Below are 20,827 nucleotides of genomic sequence, written 5' to 3' on the forward strand. Positions count from 1 at the left end.
CCATTAATATCTAGGGGATGATATAGTTGCACCATGATAGCTGTATTTTTCTATCAAAACTGTATAGTATTGACACATTTTTTTTGCTAAATGTGTTTTAAAGAGATACCTAAAATAATTTGCAAGTATCCCATTGATATTAATAAAAGCAATGCATAGTTACAAACTAAATTCCTCTCTGAAAACAACAAAAACTAATGGCTTTATTGCTGTGAGTCTCCTGTACTATCTATGACTAAATACTAAGAGAAAAGTACTGCAAACAGTGGATAAAGTAAAAAATCACAGTTTTATGTCATATTATTTTATTTATCTTTTGCTAAAATTCAAAAGAAATATTTTATTTTTCACAGAAAGTATTAATGGAAAAATGTCATCTATACTTGTGCAATATGCCTTTATATGTGATAAAATATTAAATCTGAGATAATAAAAAAATTGTCTTTCAGGAGTCATCTCTAGAGATATTCTAACTATGTTGTCTTGCTCATGGTACTTAGTCATTAGTTATAAATAGCAGATATTCAAAAATTAACATGTGAAGTTAACTAGAATAGTTTGTATATGTATTTTTTTTAGAGCCTTTCACTAGGTACCTTTAATGATGAGAGCATACAAATGATATGTATTTTCCTGACTAAAAGAGAAGTAATGTTATTTGAGAGTGTTTTCAGCATGAATAGCTAATACTGAGGAAGGAAGCCCCTGAGCTATAACCCTGTGGAAGCCAGGAGGTTTGACTAGGAAAACTTCCTAATGTGCATGCCCTGATCTTCCACTGTTCCTTTTTCACTCAATGTGGGCAATTGTTGGAAACAGGATATGATCTTCTACATAGACTGTCAAACTAATTAGCAAGGTCATTTTGATGTCACATATAAATGTGTAGCTAACTAAATTCTGTTAAGTGGAGCACACACTTATAGATGCAGCTAGAAAGAGAAAGAGCTTCTATATACCTTCCCCTCCACCCATTTCAAAGTAGGCAACACATTATTTGCATAATTTAAAAATAGTGATGAGTAATACTGATTATAAGACTGAGTTGAGGTTTAATTTATGTTTAGCTTCTTTATGAGCATGAGGCTGCCTTTACATGATGGTGTTTTTGGATCTGAGAAGGGGAAGAAACTCATATATCAGCTTAGCCTTCTCGTTGGGACAGTGCTAAAGGATTTGCCAGTGCAAGATACTGAAACAAGTACAGTAAAGTAAACAAACCAAATCAGAATGGTCTATAAACCTCCAGGGAACAAAACATCCGTTTTTGACATTACATTGAAATAAAAATTAAGAGTGACATCGAGAGCGGCCTGCCATGCTTAAAGCCAGACTCCAGATAGAGCCATACTGTGTTAAAAACAAATTTGGAACCTGAGCATGTTCACTACAATTATCATTATCTAGCCTCTATAACATCTGACCTTCCCTAAAGAGAAATATTTTCTTTTTGTTAATGTCCTGTGTTGCACTGCATTTCCCATTGTCATTGGCAGCATATTGATTTAATATCAGGTTAGAGGATTAGCCATAGCACATACAAGTTGGACATACTGTATTTTGTATAATCTTCTGCAGCTGATCCACTGGGAGAATTAATAGAATTTCATGCAATTCTGAAATTGCTATTCCTGTTCCAAGGGGCACTGATGATTTTTCAGATGTTGTATTTTTTTAGTTTCTCTCAGCCCCTTCTGCACTGAATAAAGGAAGATATTGAATGTTTCCAGTATTTTTGCATTAGTGCTGTCATTGGCAGCAACAGCACTTTTGATATGCATCAGTTTGGCTCTAGTGCAGATTTTTTTTCCACATTGGATGCCTACTGATGTGCACTGATTTAACTTCTAAAAATGAAACTTAATTTTGTGTAGCTTATAAGTAGTCCCCAGTGGATCTTGGCTCCAAAAAGCTAATATTTTTCAGACATAATCAGCAGCAATAGGTAATGTATTACCATTAGCTATGTTAGCAAGTATAAAAAAAGGAAAGGCTGGGGGAGGAAGTGTGGTGCAGAAATTCAATAGAAAATTTAATATTCTTTTAGCAGCTTTGTACTTTGCAGCAATTCTTAATATAAAATTACACACATCAGTGTTACACTCTAGTGTTATTCTCCATGTTTATTCATAATGATTGTTTCATATTTAAAGAACACCAAAATATTGTGTTTTGTCAGCCAAGGACAATAATAGTTTAATAGTAATTTATTTTAAACTGCTACTGATAATACAACCAATCAACACATTAAGTGATGCCAACATTGGCATCTTGCTAAATGATCTCTAGGCTTTGCACCGAGAGTACATCTTTCAAAGATAAGTCAACAAGAGCAATCAGAGCAGAAAATTAGAATTCGGTATCTTAGAATTAAAATACAGCTAAACTAAAGTTTTAATTGGGGTGATCTAAAAGGGCACTTGATGTAATGATCTCTTTCATTTGTTACTAATTGTTTGTTCCTGATGAAGAAGAAACATGTACATGAATGTAGTTGAATTGAGTAAAGATGGCAGTTGCTTTAGCAGCTTGATTTTATTGTTAAAGAAGATGGATTGTAAGAATTTCGGAAGAGAGAGTTTGCAGCTTTAAACTTACTAGACAATACAGTTTTCATCAATAAATAATTTTCATGTAATTTCTCTTGATCTGGTTTATTTATGATTTGGATGAATCACATGTTCCAGTAAGTCTTGAATAGGAGAAGATTAAAACACTTTGGAGTTTAAGCATAAGGCAGAAGGAGCTATTGATAAACAACTCCTACTTCAGTTTCTTACTGTTTCAAATACACCAAATGTAGGAGAATATGGCCGTGGAAAAGGAGCAGAATTCAAATTAATATTAATTTCTAAAAAATAGATTGTAAATGCTTTCCAAGTATTTCAAATTGTATTTTGCTTTGCATATTCATTTAGAGCTTTTTTATGTAGCTTTATTGGTTTTTCAATAATAATCACCCTGGTTTAATATTCAACACAAAATACCTTTGTGATTTTGCTATTTTACAATAGCAAAAGAAAACTGCTGAAACTTTAAACATATTTGTGAGGACATTTGTTATGTTGTTTGTTACCATATTTCCAAACATGGTTCTGTACTTGGTGTATATAATTTTGCTGTCCATCTGGGCCTTGCAGTCAGAAGGTGTTGAGCTCTTTTAGCTTCTGTGGACTTCAACAGATTGAAGTGTAACAGAGCTGCAGGGCATTAAGCTCTGAACAAAACAAGACTTGAGGCAACAATTGATTTAAGAAGGAGGATCATAAAATAACAGCTCTAAAAACAGAACTAAAAGTGGAATTTGAAAGACACGAATTTTACAGCCATCATTGACACTGGGAAGACTAGTGGGATAAATGTGCAGACTAACACAAAAATACTTTTTCTATTTCTCAAGTATCATTATACTTGCTACTTTCCCATTCTATTTTTTGGAGCTATTTTACAAAAAAGAAATTGTGAAAAAACAGAATTCTGCAACCCAGAATCCAGTTTAGGAAGTGCAGCTGAGGGGTGAGGAAGCTTATTTGGGAGTGGGGCTTTATGGTTTTGTCTGTAGCACTCAAACCAGCTCTTGAGTGTGAACCTTATATCTGTTAGCTGAATGTTTCCCTGGCAGAGCCATTGGGGAGCACTGTTCTGCCTCTTGTTGGCATTGTTTTGCTTTATATCAGTAATTAAATCTCTGTTGGGTCAAATTATCTCTATGGTTAAGTTATCAGGAGTCTTGCTTAGGATATAGGAGAGTTAGTTTCGTATCCATGGAGGCTCATATATGAATATCCATGCTTAATTATCTACTTTATTATGATAGCTTCAGTAGGAGAGATTTGGGTGTAGACCCAAGAGTCTGATGCCCAGGCTTTTGGAAAATGGAAAAGGACATTTGCATGTTCATTTATTTCAATTCAATTTCTCCTTCTATTTTAATGCCCTGTCACAGTGACCTAACTGTCTAGTTATTATTATTAATAACACACTATTTGCTGTGCCAGGATCATCCTATTTTCTTGCAAAAGAAGAAGGAAGTTTGAAGTTGGTGTTTCCAAAGAAGTTTAGAATAATCTGAATTGTTATTTCCTGATAGAGTAACAGCAGAAAAAAAGATAGAGTTTGTATCAACCATCTCAGGTCATCAAAAGATGACTGTGTTTTGTTTTTCTTCTGTGAAATAATAATCATACAAAATCAGGGAACAGACTTGTTAAAACAGAGATATATTCCTGCTTTGTGACTGTCTTTTGCTTAACATCACAATGTAACTATAGTCCATGGAAACTCTATGATGTATGTAAATATTGAAATTGATAGTAATTAAGAAGGGTGAGGAGCAAAATGGCAAGACTTTAAAGGAGACTTTATCCTTTTCCTAATTTTCATTGGCTTGAGTTGGACTAGAGTTTGAATTCTGTTATGATGTGACTGTGAGACTGTCAGTTTTTCTGTTTTCTTAGGAGGAGTAAACCTATCCCTATACTTTTTTCACATTAGTTATATGCACAGTCAGAGGTGAGTTTGCATTTTCTGGGAAGACTTGCCTCCCAGCTTTTCACAGATTTTTTTCCACCTATTAAAGTTGATTCCAGTTAGAAATTGCTGTTGATAATAGGTAACTTTGATTAATCCTGTGACAGAATTATTTAATTTCTAAAGTCTCACATGACTATCAAGGAAAAAAACAGTAGTTAGCTATTATGTCACCTTTCTAACATTCTCCAAATATTATCCAATTTTATCTCTGAACAGGGTCTACTAAAGGTTGCTATAGACAATGCTAGAGCTCAAGAGAAACAGGTCCAACTGGAAAAAACAGAGCTGAAGATGGAACTCTTCAGGGAACGAGAACTGAGGGAAACACTTGAAAAACAGTTGGCTGTGGAGCAGAAGAACAGAGGTATCTTGATTAAGCAGACATAAACACCTTGTAATTTATTTCCTTAGGAAACAATTTCCTGTCAAACACCTGTGTTTGATCAAAATTTGACCTCCCTTACGTCATGTTATGTCTCAGCTGGCTGTAATGAAGGGTGTTTTATAACCTGCCTGATTTTGTGTAGAATCTTCATGAGACTTGGAGCAAGGGCCCTCATTTTTCTCAACATTTTTCTTGAATATTGTTACATCAGTAATACAAAAGCAATTATAAATACCCTAGATGCTGTTACAGACCTTCTCAGGCTGTGATCATTAGGAAAAGGGATAGCTACTTAATGCAAAGACAATTTATATCAAATTTAAGAACCTGCAAGTTTTTAGGAACTCTGCTCAGTTCTTACAGTACATATTTAAGCAAACTGTATGTAATAAATATAAAGATAATGGTAATATACAAGCTCTTTATAACATATTGTAGATAAAATACTTTTTTGTAGAAGTTAACAGTTAAGGTTCTTCTTGATGAAGCAGAACCTTAGCAGATTATTAGTTTTCCAGATAGCAAGTCTCATGTCTTAAAGAAAGTTTCACTTGTCTAAATGGAAGCATGAGCAAGGAGGGAGAAATGTACCAGAGTCCCTTCTAAGTGAAGGGATACCATATGAAAATATTGAAATACACTTAAAAGCTAAAGCATAGAAACACAAGCCACTGTGTCACATATAGGTCAAACCCTTTAGGTGAATGCTATCTTTAGTATTAGGCAACATCTATCTTTTGCTCATCATGTTAATACAAGTCAAATATCATTTTCTTTAGTGGCTATATATGAGTATTTTTTCCCTTTTTTTGTGGAGTGCTGAATTCACTGCTGCTACTCTATGTTCTACAGAGCTGCTTATTTACTGTACTGTTTCCTTCCTTCTTTTTAAATTTTCCAATTAGAGATTCCTAAGGCTGTAGGATGTGTCTCATCAACTGGTGAAAGTAGGATAATATCTCTTCTGTGAGCAGCTACACAGTAAGGGTTTGCTAATTCTGGCTCTGACTGCTGTAGTCACATCTACAATGTGTCAGCCATGATGACATTTTAATTCAGAAAGCAACATATGTTTTCTTCTCATTTATTGCAATCACTTTCAAAGTACTTATAATGAAAACGTTAAAACCATGCAATGATTCAAAATGTATTTAGTTTAGCCTTTGTATAGATGTTAGATGTTCTTTGATGGTATGAGCTAATTAGCCTGTAAAGTAGTTCATGTTGTACAAAATGAGAAAGAACCAAAATTCCAAAGTCTTGGATGTAAATTATGTAGTTATTCTGACTACAGGATATGTGCTTATGTTAATTTTGTGCCTGAACAGTTCTGTATAGCCTCACAAAATATACACGATCATCTAAAAAGGTGGTTCTTCTTAGCAAATAAATTAAAGAGTAATAACAATGACAATTCCCTTTAAAAGTTTCATTATTTGCATTTTGTGAAAGATACCACAATCACAGTCTACTGTCCGTGGGGAGTATGAACTACTGGAAATACATTTTTGTATTTTCCAGCAGTCATCCATAGGCATGTAGCAGAGGTTACTTGGAAGTGAGATACAGGGCTAGATAGATCTTGGCATGCAAACCTAACAGCTACTAGTACCTTGATTTGGTAAGGATAATTCTTTTGGTGTGTGTAAAGAATGCTTTAGTGAGTAGTTTAATAGCTAATTTTTTATTTAGTGTCAAAATAACAGACTCTCCAGGAAAGGATTATCCAGGAAGATCTTAGGACAAAAAACTTTCTACATGCACATCCATGAAAACCCTAAATGTGCTATTTAAGAGCAGTAGCGGTGTGGTGGGGGAGCTGATGCTATGCTTTACAACTTTACATGATTGCTTCAGAGGCCAGCTTTGGTTTTAATGGAGTAGAAAAATTGGTTGACATTACCCTTTTCCATCAAGAGCATAACCTGTGATATATTCCTTTAGTTAGGGATCCTGCAAGTCTTACATTTGTAGTTGTAGTCTGGTAACTTAAAAAAGAAAATTGTGATGAAGTTCCATCCTGAAGTTGCCACCCTTTTCCTACTGAATTTAAACTGAAGAGGGAAATATTTTTTCTAAATTAGGACTTTCTGTGCTTTATTTCAACATACTCCTTTCTTTACTAATATTTTCCCTTACATTTGACAAAGCGTAGTAATATTTACTTGACTGAAGAATCCAGCACCATAAAGGATTTGCTGTGAGTTCTTCAAGGTTAGATGGCTGATGGGATAGGCACCAACAGAAAGCAAGAAAGAGAGAAGGGAAACGTGGAAAAGATATAAATATGGGGAAGAGACCAGACACCAGGAGATCAGATGGCTAGCAGGAAGCAGAGCTTGGAGGAGACAGAAATCTCAGGGCCTTTCCCCAAGAAATGAGGACAAGAGCAGGGTGGGGGCTGCCCAGCACCCAGGCAAATGGATCCCCCTCTAATGCAAGAGAAGCTGCAGGGAGGCAAGAGCTCCATCACTATGTGTCTATTAACTGTGCATTAGGAAACAGAAATGGTGAAACTAATTTGGAAAAACTACCTCACCTCCAGAGACAGTGGCTTATCTACTGTCAGATGGTACAAGAAGTACATTCCTTTGCTGGTTTCCGAGGTTTTCTGATTTGAACATTCACAGATTATCAGCTGTTTATTAAAAAAAAAATAATTCTTGACACCACCTACAGTTTTCAATAATGTCATATAGAACAGAAGGTCTTACAATATTCCAGAGTGATTCCAGCAAATTTCAAGCAATTTAAATGGGTATTGTGTAATTAATCAATTTAGATGAATGTTGCGGTTGTAGCGTTTCTCAGGACTCTTAATAGGTAATCGTGCAGCCAAGTTTCAGATCCAAATTGGAGTACACTGATGTTATTTTCTTTTCCCAGCAATAATTCAGAAAAGGCTAAAGAAGGAAAAGAAGGCAAAGAGGAAATTGCAGGAAGCACTTGAATTTGAGACTAAACGACGAGAGCAAGCAGAACAAACACTGAAACAGGCAGCTTCAACAGATAGTCTCAGGGTCCTAAATGGTAAGAAGCCAATTTTTGCCTCTGTGTCATTAACTTTCAATTTAGTGCCAAAAGAATCTTGTCATATTGAAAATTTATAACATGATGGAAAGGGGAAAAAACGAAAATCTCTTTTCTTTCCTTCATTCAAGTGATACCTCTCTCTTTATTGCTTGGTTACTTTATATAGTATGTGCAAATAAACTCACTGGAGAGAATGTTCAAACTAGGACAATTTTGTATTATTAGCTTGAGAAGTCAATTTTTTTTCTTCCTTTTTTTCTCCCCACCTTTATGCTTGAAAAATCTATTGCTCATTAATCTTCCCAGTCTAACAAAAAATTGTCCTGGCCTCCAGTCATTGTTCAACATTAAAAAAACTGACAAAGGTTGATTGTATTGTAATTCAGCATTGGAGTAACAGGTTGTAAAAAGGGCTATAAGAATCAAATGAAATATGTGTCAGTCTTACCTTTCTATGTTTCTAGACTCTCTGACCCCAGAGATAGAAGCTGACCGCAGCGGGGGCAGAACAGATGCTGAAAGGACAATACAAGGTAGGAATTTGCAAAAGGCTATAAATCTAGATCTTGCTATATGAGTTTTTCCTCAGCTTTAGACTGCTATTCAAGCATGTAGCCTACCATCTGGGCCACATCAAAACAAGTTCAAACAAGGTCAAGTTCATCTTGCTTGTTTATAAGAGAAAATATATTCTGTGCTGATAGATTTTCTTTAAATTACTAGGTCATTTCTGTTTATACAAAGCAATTAAAGAAGAATAATTAATTTGAAGCAGTATTGGGCTGAATCTCAGACATGCTGAATGCAGTTTATTGTGAATATGTGTAGTTTGATTCAAGTTAATAATGTATGTAAAAGTGTATTTGAAGCATCTTGAGCCTTTTAACTGTACAAATGGCTAAACCTAATGGGTAACATTCAAGGTATGATGAGAATTTCATAGCTAATAGTCAGTGGCAGTTACTGAAAGGTGTGTTTCAATAAGCTACTCTGAGCATTAACAATAAATAAGCTGTTTATTCCCATCTTGGATTTTTCATATACCACATTCCATTATTTACATTTTAATAAAACAAATCTGCTGAGTAAATTTATACATGAAATACTAAAGAGAGCCATATTACTTCCCCCATGAATCTAAATGTATATATACATTGCAAACAAGATATTAGTAAAGAGGAAATTTTGAAGACAGTATTTATGTTATAATATCTATTCTTATCAACAGGCTAAATCTACCTACACGAATACTAAACAATAAAAATAGCAATTGTTCTCAACTGTAAATGAAGGTGCATTTTTCAGAGGCAAGCCTGAAAGGATTAGCTCCAGTAATCATGCTCAATTGCCTTTATTTTGCATTTTGAAGTCAATCATCCTAACAGTATCATTTGACATCATCTGTGTGTTATTTAATCACATTTTCTAACTTCCAAGGAGTTGTTACTGGTGTGCCACAAGGAGGCTGTAACAACAGAATAAAAAAGTCAAGAAGATTTTAATGGATTGAACATACAAACAAATACCAAAAATGCAATAAATTCTTATGAAAGACAAACACATATATATAAACAAAGACATTTGAAGCGAGTTATGTCTGCAAAGTCACTAACACAGAAGTTGGAATATGCCATATTAAATGTTGCCTGGGAAGTGAATACATGTTTTGAGGTTTATTATCCCAGAATCCTGCCTTCCTTCCCATAAAATTTATACATTATTCAAAGCACCATTTGACATAATTAATTTGGTAAGAATTCAGCCATTATGCAATTTTGTTATAATCCAGACAGTTTGGGGTTTTTTTGGTGCTAAAACAGACATCTAATTTCTTGGGAGGCCATGCTGCTGCACCAGTCACTGCAGTACTTGCACATTAATTGCTGCATCTTCAGAGCATTCTTGCAAGGAAGTGAAATTTGGAGTATTCCAATTTGATAGCTGGGAAACAGTCAAAGACAGATTAAGATGACATATTGCTTAACTGTCAAGTATCAAGGACCTAATTTTTCAGGATAATTTGCATTTTTGGCAAATTTATTCAGGAATAATCAAATCACTGTTCCTGTTGAATTCAGTTTTGCTCATAGGCTGAAATATCAAGCTGAATATTTGTAATATGAGCAACACATAATTTTGGAAGTATATATATTCTAAAGGATTCATCCCAAACTATGAAATAACAGAACTTGAGCTTTTGAGCAATGATTATGCATTATTTCCCAGCTGTCCACTGCCTACTATTGCTCATTTCATATATTACCAGTTTTGCGATAAATGAAATCAAGGATTTACAGGAGACATTCTCAGTAATGACTTTTCCTTGATTCATCTGTCCAAGGTGATGCACATTAAAAACAAAACAAAAATCTACAGACGATTATTTAGTTCAGGATTGGACCATGATATTTTCTGATTGTGATATTGAATCATAGTGCAAAGGCAACCTTAATTCTGACATTTCCTGTATCTACTTTGCACTCCTAACATATAACCAAAGCAGAGGGGTTTTAGGAAAAAGGAAAGAAGAAGCAAGAAATAGCATTGTCATGTCTTACAGTTTAATATATTCAGCTCAATCATCATACAGCAGTTCGGAACTTTTAGATCTACCATAATATATAACCCTATAACACAAATGTAACTGTAGGAACATATTGTCATTGTAAATGAGTCATTATAGGGTGACAGGCTTCAGAAATAGTTCAAGAAACTGTTAATGGTAGACAAGTCATGCCAAATGTCAGGACTTTTTGTGTTCATTTCTGATGTTGATTGGAAGGAGGATTTCCTTTCACCATAAACTCCTTCTTCTCTGTTTTCCCTTACTATCCCTGTGTATCTGTCCCAGTTCCTCCTATTTCTTCCTTCTCACTCCAACCCTACATTTTGTCAGTTGCTAATCTGACTCTTTTCCTTGCTCTACATTACATTGTGCTTCTCTTTTCCTATCTTCACATTCTTCCAGCATTCTCTTCTGAGCTTGGTTTCATGCCACCCTGATCGTTTCCTTAATTACAAGCTCTTTCTCAGTGACCCCCAGCCCCCTGGCTCTGTCTGACCCTTCCTGTTGCCTCTTCTCTTATCCAGTCATTTCCAGGGCTGCATTGACATTCCCTGTTACCAGCCTTGCCTGTTGAAAACCACATCTCCATCTGTAGTGTTTGCTTTCCCTGTCTCCCTGTCAGGCTCACATTCCCTACTGGTTTCAGTACATTTCTGTTTCTTTTTGTGTACTTGCCTGGATATCAGGGAGGGAAGCACTGAGAGCATTCTGTTCATATTTTGAAGTATTTAGCATGGCAATTGTAGGCAGGAGTGAGGAGAAAGAATTGAAAGGAAAAAACCACTTAATTCCTGCAGCACTGGAATAAAGCATGCTCAGTACAGATACGGCCCTTTACCTGCAAGACTCTACAAAAGCTTTCCAATGAATGAAACCTTTTTCCAATACTTTCTTGAATTTTTGTTTGGGGCAACAAAGATCATTATACAAAATTTCAATTGCGTCCTCATGTTTCATCTGTAAATGGTATTTTGTATACTTTGGTATGCACTATAGAAGAAATACTATATAAAAATATTTATTTTATTATATTATTCTATATACAGTATATTCCATAATAAAAAATATAATACCATCTCTTACATCTTTCAGATTCTGGAGAAAAAATACTTACTAGGGAAATACTTTCGTATTCCTCTCAAAAAGATATCTGTGTCTCGGTATCAAAGCATGCCTGGGGTAATAGTCTTTTTATCCACAATCATTTTTCAATTTACTGTGTTGAGCATGCTATGCAGTTCTATAACTAAGCAAACAAAGGTAGGAAAGCTGCAGTGCTCTGTAGGGAAGTGATATAATTGAAACACAAAGTGTAATTTCAGCATTTAAGAAAATATTATGCAAGAAAATCATAATTAAAACTAAAGATTTTGTTTACTATTTATTATAAGTAAATGGATACTTGTCAACTTGAAGTTATATTTAATGTTGCTATTTTTAAGTATCACTTTGAAGAGTAAGGAATAGGACTAATTTAAGCATAGAAGATAATTGCATTTGTCAATAAGGGGGTATGTTCTGTTCTATTTTTTTATCATGTGACACTCATTTAGATTCACTTTTAGTTCATGTAAAGTCTTTTGTAAAATGGGAGCGATAATAAAAAGAAATTTGAATACAAAACTATAAAAAGAAGCAATGCAGGGTATTTTAGGGTTGGGTTTGAGTTTTTTAAATACTGAGTAGATAAAAGTTTGCTTCAATATCCATAAAATGTTAACAAATAATCATAATAAATAATTCAAATATGGGTTTCAGATGCAGTTATGTGGTTTTTTAAGAGATAAAAACAGATACTAAGCTCTTAGGAACTGGTATAGACTCTGGCTTTAAATGTTTTCTTTGCTTCTGTTTTAAATAATAATAAAGCAGATTATCCTCTTCTCCATACATATTGTAGGTTCACTAGATGCCTATGCCTAGCTCCCAATCCGGTTTCCCAAGACCCCCTCATCCCACACAAAAAGGTACCATACAAAGATAATGTTTGACTTTTATATACTGTTGTGTTATCAGACCTCTTACTAAGCACTAGAACAATAACATTTATTGCAGCTTTTCTTATTTTCATTGATTTTTTTTCATCTCCATCTGGTTACTTACCATGTATTTGCCTGCCTACATTGTTATGTTTTCTTTTCCACCATATATCCCACATTTCAAATTTTCTCTCTCCCAGTAGTTTTCCTTCCAAGTCTTGTACCTTCATTTTCATTCCATTTAAACATGAATCCTTTTACACATTATCTAAAATCCTCTAAAAGTGTTCTGGTTCTGCACCATCTTCACCATTGACCATTCTTTCCTTGTCATGTTGCTGTCATGTGTTCCTTTTCCCAAATCACTCACAAATGGTTTTGTGCTTTTGTCCCAAAGCTATCCTGGTAAGAGCAGGAAGATTAATCAAATTTTCCCTCTTTCATGCTGCTGTTTTTTTCTTTTCAATTGATTTCAAATTTACTAGCAAATGCCTCAGCCTGTACCTTTTCTGCTTTCTTCCAAATAATTTCCAACTTCTACATGCTGTCATTCCAGCTCCTCCTGAAATCAGCTCAATTATTTTTTCCCAGGTCTTCTTACCCTGCTCAGTTCCCTAAATTCGCAGGGGTTTTTACCCCAAATGTCTCTTTTTGTTGCAAGACACCTTTTGCATTTTCCATGTCCTCAAAGTTTTTCCATCCTGCTTGCTCTCAATCAGTTTTTTCCTCAGCTATGCATTCTCCTCTAGCAGAAAATTTGTTCTCCTTGTCCATTGGTCAAATTTTTATACCTCAGCTCCTTATTTTGCTGCAAATATTTTTTTTTTTTCTTTTAGCACATTATCAGCCTTTCTCCAGATGTGTCTGTTATCTACTCTCCCTGTCCCTTAGCAAAATGAACTTACCCTGTCTAAGGCCTTTCCCATTGACGTCTCTCCTTTAGTTCTCCACCTCTTCTGTAGGCTCATATTAAAAATTCACTCAAGTGTAATGCTAAGTGGTTTCAGATTATGCTTTTCTGATGTAAGAAAAAGACCTATTCAACTACCATGCACACAAAACCTTCCAGGACCATCTGTCTTTTTCCCCTCCCAGAAAGAACAAGGCAGGAAATAGAGATGTTGAACAGATCCAGGAACAGAGAAAGAAAATAACAGTAACTCAGCATGCTGACTGCATGGTCCTGCATGAAGGTCCTTGTAAAGCCTTTGAAGGCTACTGAATATGAGCAAGAAAGAAATTATTATTCAAATTTCCTCATTGGAAGAACCTAGTGTGTGCATTTTACTGCCTAAATATTAGGTGAAAGTTGCCCTGCAGCTGCCCTCCACATTAATTAAAATTGCTTATATACAGCTTCGCTCATTTGCCTGGAAATATGCACCTAAATTGTTTCTGCATTGGTTTGAAACTTCTTTAATCTATTTTTCAGCAGGCAAAATCCACATAATAATCTCAAAAACTGATAGTCCTTGATTCTTTCTTGTTATATTTGTGGTTGTTATATTTGTGTTTTGAAAGATGGGTATCTGAAGGACTTCCGCAATGAAAAGGAACTTCTGGTGGTTCTGTGAAGCTACTGCACACAGTTCTATTTCTGATATATAAATCTTGGACAAAAGTGTGTGGAAATATGTGATTATGTTTTTTATGAGATCAAAAACATTATTGGAAAAGGCCATTATCAAGGCTGTGAAGTCAAGTATTCCAAAATTAGGAAATCGTAGAATCAAGGTTGTCTTCCGCATCTTTGTTCAACTGTCTTTGTGTATGTTTTGTGATACAATCTTTAATTAAATGATTAGATACTGTATTTTTCACAGTACCTTGTCTCATTCAGTGCAGGGGACAAGAATATAGGCGAATAAATGGATATCTATCCAATATTTTCTTCATCATCAGTGGTCAGTGTGTTTTCTAATGCTCTGTAATACTTGGTTTATATATAATACTTCCATCATTAGACTACATGCTTTGCAGAAGAGTTGTGAATGATTATCTAAATTTCTTCCATATACTAAATCTTAATTTTGGCATTTCCTAGCACCTGAGGGCTTTCCTTCACTAATGTCCTAGTAATCATTTCCTGGGGTTGTCTCCTTAACAAATAAACTGCAAAGTCAGAAGTTTCACTGTGAGACAGCATCTGAAAACTGTATGGAATTGAATCTTAAGATTCACAGTGATAAAGTTAACCAAGTAACTGATAAACTGTAATACCTCAATATGAACAGTGTGGCCTAAGGAATGACCATTTTGCTGTGGGGGTTTTACAGATACTTGCTGAGACAAAGACAATCTTGGGATACATTTCATGCTTTTGGGCACAGAATCTTCTTTTCATTTTTCTTGCAATCTGTATCACTTCTAACAGTGTTTCCCTCAAGCTTTTTTTGTCTTGGTTCTCCCTCATTTCTGGGTTTTCTATCAGTCTTAATATCAACTTTCAAATTTTATAATCACTTTCTAGACCCTTTTTCTTCCCACCTTTCAAGGCAAGTTTCTTCTCATATCCAGTCATAATCCCAGCCTTTAAAATTTTGACTTCTTGTGCTTAATATCCTTGTTAATCAAGATCTAGATGTCTCCAAATACAGACTCATAACATTCTATCTGTATGCCACATGTCCAGTTACTTGTCAAGATTTTGCCCTCCAACAAACCTCAAATGACTTTACTTGACTTTCTTGCCCTGTGTTCTATCCCTCTTCTTTCCTTCTGTTCTCATCTACTGGGTTCTGTTCTTGTCTATTAATACAAATAATTCAGTCCCACAACTTCAGTCTCAGTTATTGTCAGCCAATCATTTTTATTACTTTATTTCACAGTGTCTTCCAGTGCCCTGGTTTCTGTGTTTCTATCTATGTGTTTAGCCAGTCTCAGTCACTTCCCCAGTCACATTTTCTGTCCTTATTTCCAATTGCAATCATATCAGACTTCTTGTCCTAATTTCTGTAAATCTTGAATATTTTTATGAGTTCATGTTTGTAGACTTAGAGAAGATTACTGTTGGCTGCTAATCATAGATAGGATACATTTTCCAGTGCACGACTACTCTCAAATTAACTAATGATTTTTTAAAAATAGTTTTCAATATCCTCAAATGACAGAACATCTATTTCTTTTCTGGGGACATCAGTGTTCTTGCAGCACATTTAACTAAAATGCCTTCTCTTTAGTCTTTTCTTCATTTATTTTCCTCGTATTGACTGTGATGACCAGTGTCAAGTCCATTTCTTTTATCTGTAGAGTCCTTTCAATAATTGCATCTTTCTCCCAGAGCTTCTGTCTCCTATCTCTGCATTTCTGTCTGTTCCTTTCCATGTCCCCCTTAATCAAAAGCAATCCCATTTGCATCCATTGCTGCCTAAAGACGAGGTCATCCATCTGTATAATATGTAAAACAATGGCCATATGTTCTCCAAAGTATTAATTGATTAAACCTAAGAAAAGCAGCTGATTCTTTATACATTTTACCAAGATTTTTCTTCCCTTTTTTTCCTCATTAAAACTCTTGGAACTTCTAAATGTCTCTCTATGTATATCAGCTTGTAAATTCTGCATTTTTATTCAATTGACACTTGCTCATCAGTTATTCTGGTTTTATTACCACTTAGTAAGTACTGTGGACTTGTTGTTACTCATTTATTATTGCATGGGACTTCTAGCAGAAAGGTGCTTGGGTTTAGTATAGAGTCAGAATTCTCAAATGGATATATCAGGTCATTTGCTGAGTGAAAATACAGTTTCATTTTCCCATGTGACATTCCCTCTTCTCTGTGGGTCCATTTCAACAGTTTCATCTTCCCCTCTATTGTTGCTTTCTCATTTTCCTTCCACCTTGCCAAATACGACTTCTGAATATCGAAAATATTTCTTAATATGTCACTCCCCTGAGCTGCGAGGCAATGTGTGTGTGCATGATCTGGAGCCATGTGGCTGCTGGTTGACCAGGTGGCTGACTAGGAGGCACATGCATTCTGAGGGATCAGTGACAAGCTAGGAGATACCCATTTTCTGCTGGACATCTTGTTGCTGCCTCTTGGCAGCTGGGCAAATCAAACAGTACATGATGCTTCTCAGCAGCTGATGGGCCAAACAAATGGTTTATCAAACTGTAAGAGACCCACAGCCCACCTGTTGTGCAGGCCTTCTATAAAGGTTGAACATATCAGCAGGGAAAAGAAGTCAGGAGCCGGAAAAAAAGCTGTCAGAAGCCTGGAAGGCAAAGGGATTTTTTTTTTCTAGATGTGTTGAATAACTGCCCAAGGAAACATCTGCTACTTAGCTAGGCTGTTTATGGAAACAAACAGCTGACTATTCTAGACCCATAGAAATATAAAAAGGTTCTGTGAAGCAGCAATGACAAAACAGTGGACTGACTTTTTTGGAGATGAACATTTCTGCCGTTTTTAGGCCACTTAGCCTCTTATTCCATTAGGCCAGATTGAAAAAAAATATATTTTATTCAGATTAGGAGTCAACAAATACTATGAAGGTCTGCCAATGTGAAATAACATGTCTTGTGAAAATGGGACATTCAGCAATCTGACAGACAGATTTTGTATTTTTCTTTTTATCTATCTTATTAGCAGGTTTCTTCTTTATGTTTTCCATTAAGATTTCTAAAGGTCAATAAGACAACTGGCTTGTCTCTACAGTTTTGGTTAACTGCAGGCATAAGACAAGACTGTCACTGGAATGTGACTGCTCTCCTTTGGGTTATTCTAGCATCTCTAGGTAAGAGTAGTGATCTGAGGTACCAGAAACGTGGGAAAGACAACAGAATGGAGCAAAGTCATTGTAGTGACCCACTGGGGAGTGATATCTGCTGTTTTGTTATTGATTCTTCTCTGCATGCCATAGTTTGTCAAACAAATTGATGCATTGGTAAAAACATATGCACATGCAGTGTTCAATTTTAGAAGCTGAAGGGTAGTGTGTTTTCTGCATTGCACTTCTCTTTAGTCTTTCTTACACTCAAAAGAAAATTTATTTTCAGGCCTAGTGGTGGTCTTAAGCATGAGACACTGGTAGAATTTTAGTGTCTAACTCTCAGTGACATTTAGTGGAGCTGCTTTACTAACTCCGTTTGGTTAATCCACCTGATTCTATTTTATTTTTGTTCAGTCTTGATAAAATATTTGCTGGTTCAACATTGTTCTTATTTGCAGTAACACATAATGCTTCATTTTCCTTCTGATTAGTGCCTTAAACTTCAGCTGCTTTTTGACTTCAGTGTGTAACACCTTGTATTAATGTCAGGGTCATGCACTTATTATTCATGTGAACAGTGCTATCTGCTTCAATGAAATTATATACGTAATAATAAATAACAACATTAATCTGCGTGCACCACCTTGAATTTCATTACTGTTGCAGAGGATATATCTCTGAAAATAGGTTCTGTACTTTTTATACATTTTAGAAAGAGCTTGACTCTCTCTCTCTGCACACTAATTTAAATATTTTATTTTATTTCCCCTAAGCCTTAGTATCTTTACCAGTTCACAAATTTTAAAGACTCTTGTTTTGCTGGTTTTTTTGTCTTGGCAGACTGTCCAATATAGTCTAGCTTCTAAACCTAGATTCTGTAGTAGACATTTAAAATATCTCTTGCTAGTTCATCTGTCTTTTACTGTTGATATTGGAATACTTGATGGGGAAACAGACGTTAAAGATTTATTTGGCTTCATATTTCATTGACCATGGATAAATACTGAAATTATCTTACAATGCATGGAAACCAAACAGCAATAAGTATGTTCCCTATTCCCCTGCCCAGGAGTCAGCACTTTGGCAGGTTTTCAACCCAAGCTAATCAATTAAAGACAACATTGATTAACTTAAACAGAAGGTGGTATTGATTGCAGTCAGTAACCTATAAATAGGCAATTGTTTCATAGTGTTTGTAGGTCATTGTTAGCTACACCTTTAAACTTCAAGGTACATAATCCTGTTATCTATCACCCAAAAAGCAAAGGAAGGGCACAGAGTGAATATACAGTTACATATTGTTGCAAAGTACTGTTATTCAACTCTCTCATTCAACACTTACACTCACATAAAATTGTTCACATTTAATTTGCAATTGCTATCTATTAAAATCTACGTCTCATTTTATAGCTGTATATATATGAAGCTGATGGAAATCAAATATGTTCCTGACTTTTCTACTGAGATGAATGGTTAATCAATCAGATTTTCTTCCAGCATGGTACTTCAGTTCACTTTTAAAGGAACTATATGTAAAATTAATGACTGAGCATGAGGAGAGTCAAGTGGGAAAATTCAGGACAATAAGAATATTTAAAAAAACCTACACTGTGCTTCAAAGAGGCTATTAAGACTTTATATAGAATTGTTTTGACTTCCACTTTCATTCATCCTACACGTTCATCTTATTCAAAGCGGGAAGGATAGGAGGGATGAATTCTTGCCTAATTGATTTTTGAAGTCACCCCAGTTGCCTTGCTCCCTGGGAAGGATGGATGCTCCAAGCCACCATTCTATGTATTTTTGTTTCCCATAAGTACTCTGTTCCATTCTTCAATATGTTTCTAGCATATTCTCATCAGCTAAAAAATAAATAACATTTTCCCCTTTAGAGATAGAACTAAAAGCCTTGATTTTTTTATAAACTAGGATGAAAAATTGATTAAAACTACATCAATTCATGGAAAGGGTGTTTTTATAGCCTATCACAAAACAGATATAAATAAAGTGGATTTCTGGTTCATTCACAGCTGAACTATATAGTCCTGAGCATTCTGAGGCTGGTTGAGGAGCTAGAACTGCTGGCTGTAAGTTGTTTATCAGAGTTTGCCTCTACAGTGTGTAGAGAGCTGTCCCATTTTCTTCTATTTTTTTTGCCTCTCAGCCACATTTACTACATCTTAGCCAAGTGCTGGAAAGTGGCATCGTATCGTGTTAAGATGTGTCAAAGAAGATTGTTTCTTGGTGTTAGTTTTTTAAACTATAAAGATTTTTAAATTCCTGATGTTTGTGTATTATACCCATATAAATTAATTTCATCTTTCAATGTTAGTGTTTTATTCTTCTATTAAATCCTTAAGACCTCACCAAATATTTAATTATTTGAGATTTTTCTAATACATGCACTTCCCTTGTGACTTGTGTGAAGCATGAGGGAGATAATTCTTACACCAAAATAGCAGTAATAATTTTCAATTCTTTAAAAGTACTGTGCTTTGGAGAGCTAGTAATGCAGACTAGTAGCCAGTAAGTTACTTTATCCATTTAGCATGCATAGGAGGAAATCTATCAGACAGGGAAATCCATATGTCCTTCCTGAAAGGGGACAGCTTGACTAGGTAAAAAGAAGCATCCAATCCAGATTAAATTTCAAATCTTGAATTTCAAATTCAATGAGACTTAAACCACTAAATATGAACTGTGGCAATCCTGTTCAGTGGCCCTTTTTGACTATCAACCACCATCTGCATCAAAGAAGAAAAAAATTCTAAGCAAGCCATGTAAGCTAATCTACCAAGGAAGGTCGTAATCAATTTCCTATCCATAATCAATTCCCTGCATGTCTGAAACTCTGAAATGGGGTTTTCAGAGAGAAGTTAAGATATTCTTATCTTAACATTAATTCTCACACTATTAAAAAAGTTGTTTGGTTGTCCACACGTAGATGACTTGTGCTATTTGAAATGTTCCAATGCATCTGAGACATTGCATTGGGTTAATCATGCCTCCAGAAGATCCAGGCCTTTCTGGAGCAGCAGTTGGAAGCCTTACAGGATATGGAAAGCTGACTCAAATCATGAGTCAACATCTCAAATACCAGATGTTGAATCAACCCCCGTTGCTCATTTAGAATGCCTTTGAATATTCTACATTCTATACTTTGGTTATATTACATGGAAATTCATAGTTTATTATAGATATTGAATAACAATCTAATTATTACTGTAATAGTTGTAAAGGGAAGACCTATGCCACTCCTACCGTTTTTACACACAAACATTCATGAGATAATTTCTCTAGATCTTTTTCTCCTATTATTTTCAGGAGAAAAAAACTTGTGTTTAACATAGCATTTTACTGAGATAGGAAAAAATGAGAAATGGAGAAAAGGTTGTGGGCATTTTTAAAATCATTTTTCAAGAAGCCCAAGCTGACTGACTTTCAAAAGGGTATGATAATATTTACCATGTAAATGACTCAACAGAGGCTCAACAGCAGCTCTTTGGCCGAGTAGGAACTTAGTCCTAGGTATGGCAGCCCTGAACTTTACAAATATGTCTTAGCATATTCTAGTACTTTTTCTGTTCTTTGGAACATCTTTGACTTCTATCTGTA

The 20,827-nt window shown here is 35.1% G+C and overlaps 1 protein-coding gene across 7 annotated transcripts in view; it reads left to right on the top strand.

Moving 5' to 3' along the window:
- DACH1 (dachshund family transcription factor 1) overlaps nucleotides 1-20,827 on the top strand; it is a 348,123-nt gene that overhangs the window by 303,568 nt on the left and 23,728 nt on the right. For 5 of the 7 annotated variants that reach the window (XM_085058499.1, XM_085058508.1, XM_085058527.1 and 2 more), the window contains 3 exons: nucleotides 4,750-4,897; nucleotides 7,805-7,948; nucleotides 8,416-8,484. In XM_085058499.1, coding sequence (XP_084914625.1) covers nucleotides 4,750-4,897; nucleotides 7,805-7,948; nucleotides 8,416-8,484 — 361 coding nt within the window. Of the gene's footprint in view, nucleotides 1-4,749; nucleotides 4,898-7,804; nucleotides 7,949-8,415; nucleotides 8,485-12,417; nucleotides 12,485-20,827 lie in introns of all 7 variants that reach the window. The other 2 variants (XM_085058517.1, XM_085058556.1) reach the window with 1 other exon arrangement.

Source organism: Lichenostomus cassidix, chromosome 1 (genome assembly GCF_008360975.1).
Source record: "Lichenostomus cassidix isolate B80296 chromosome 1, HeHo_3.0, whole genome shotgun sequence".
Taxonomy (NCBI): domain Eukaryota; kingdom Metazoa; phylum Chordata; class Aves; order Passeriformes; family Meliphagidae; genus Lichenostomus; species Lichenostomus cassidix.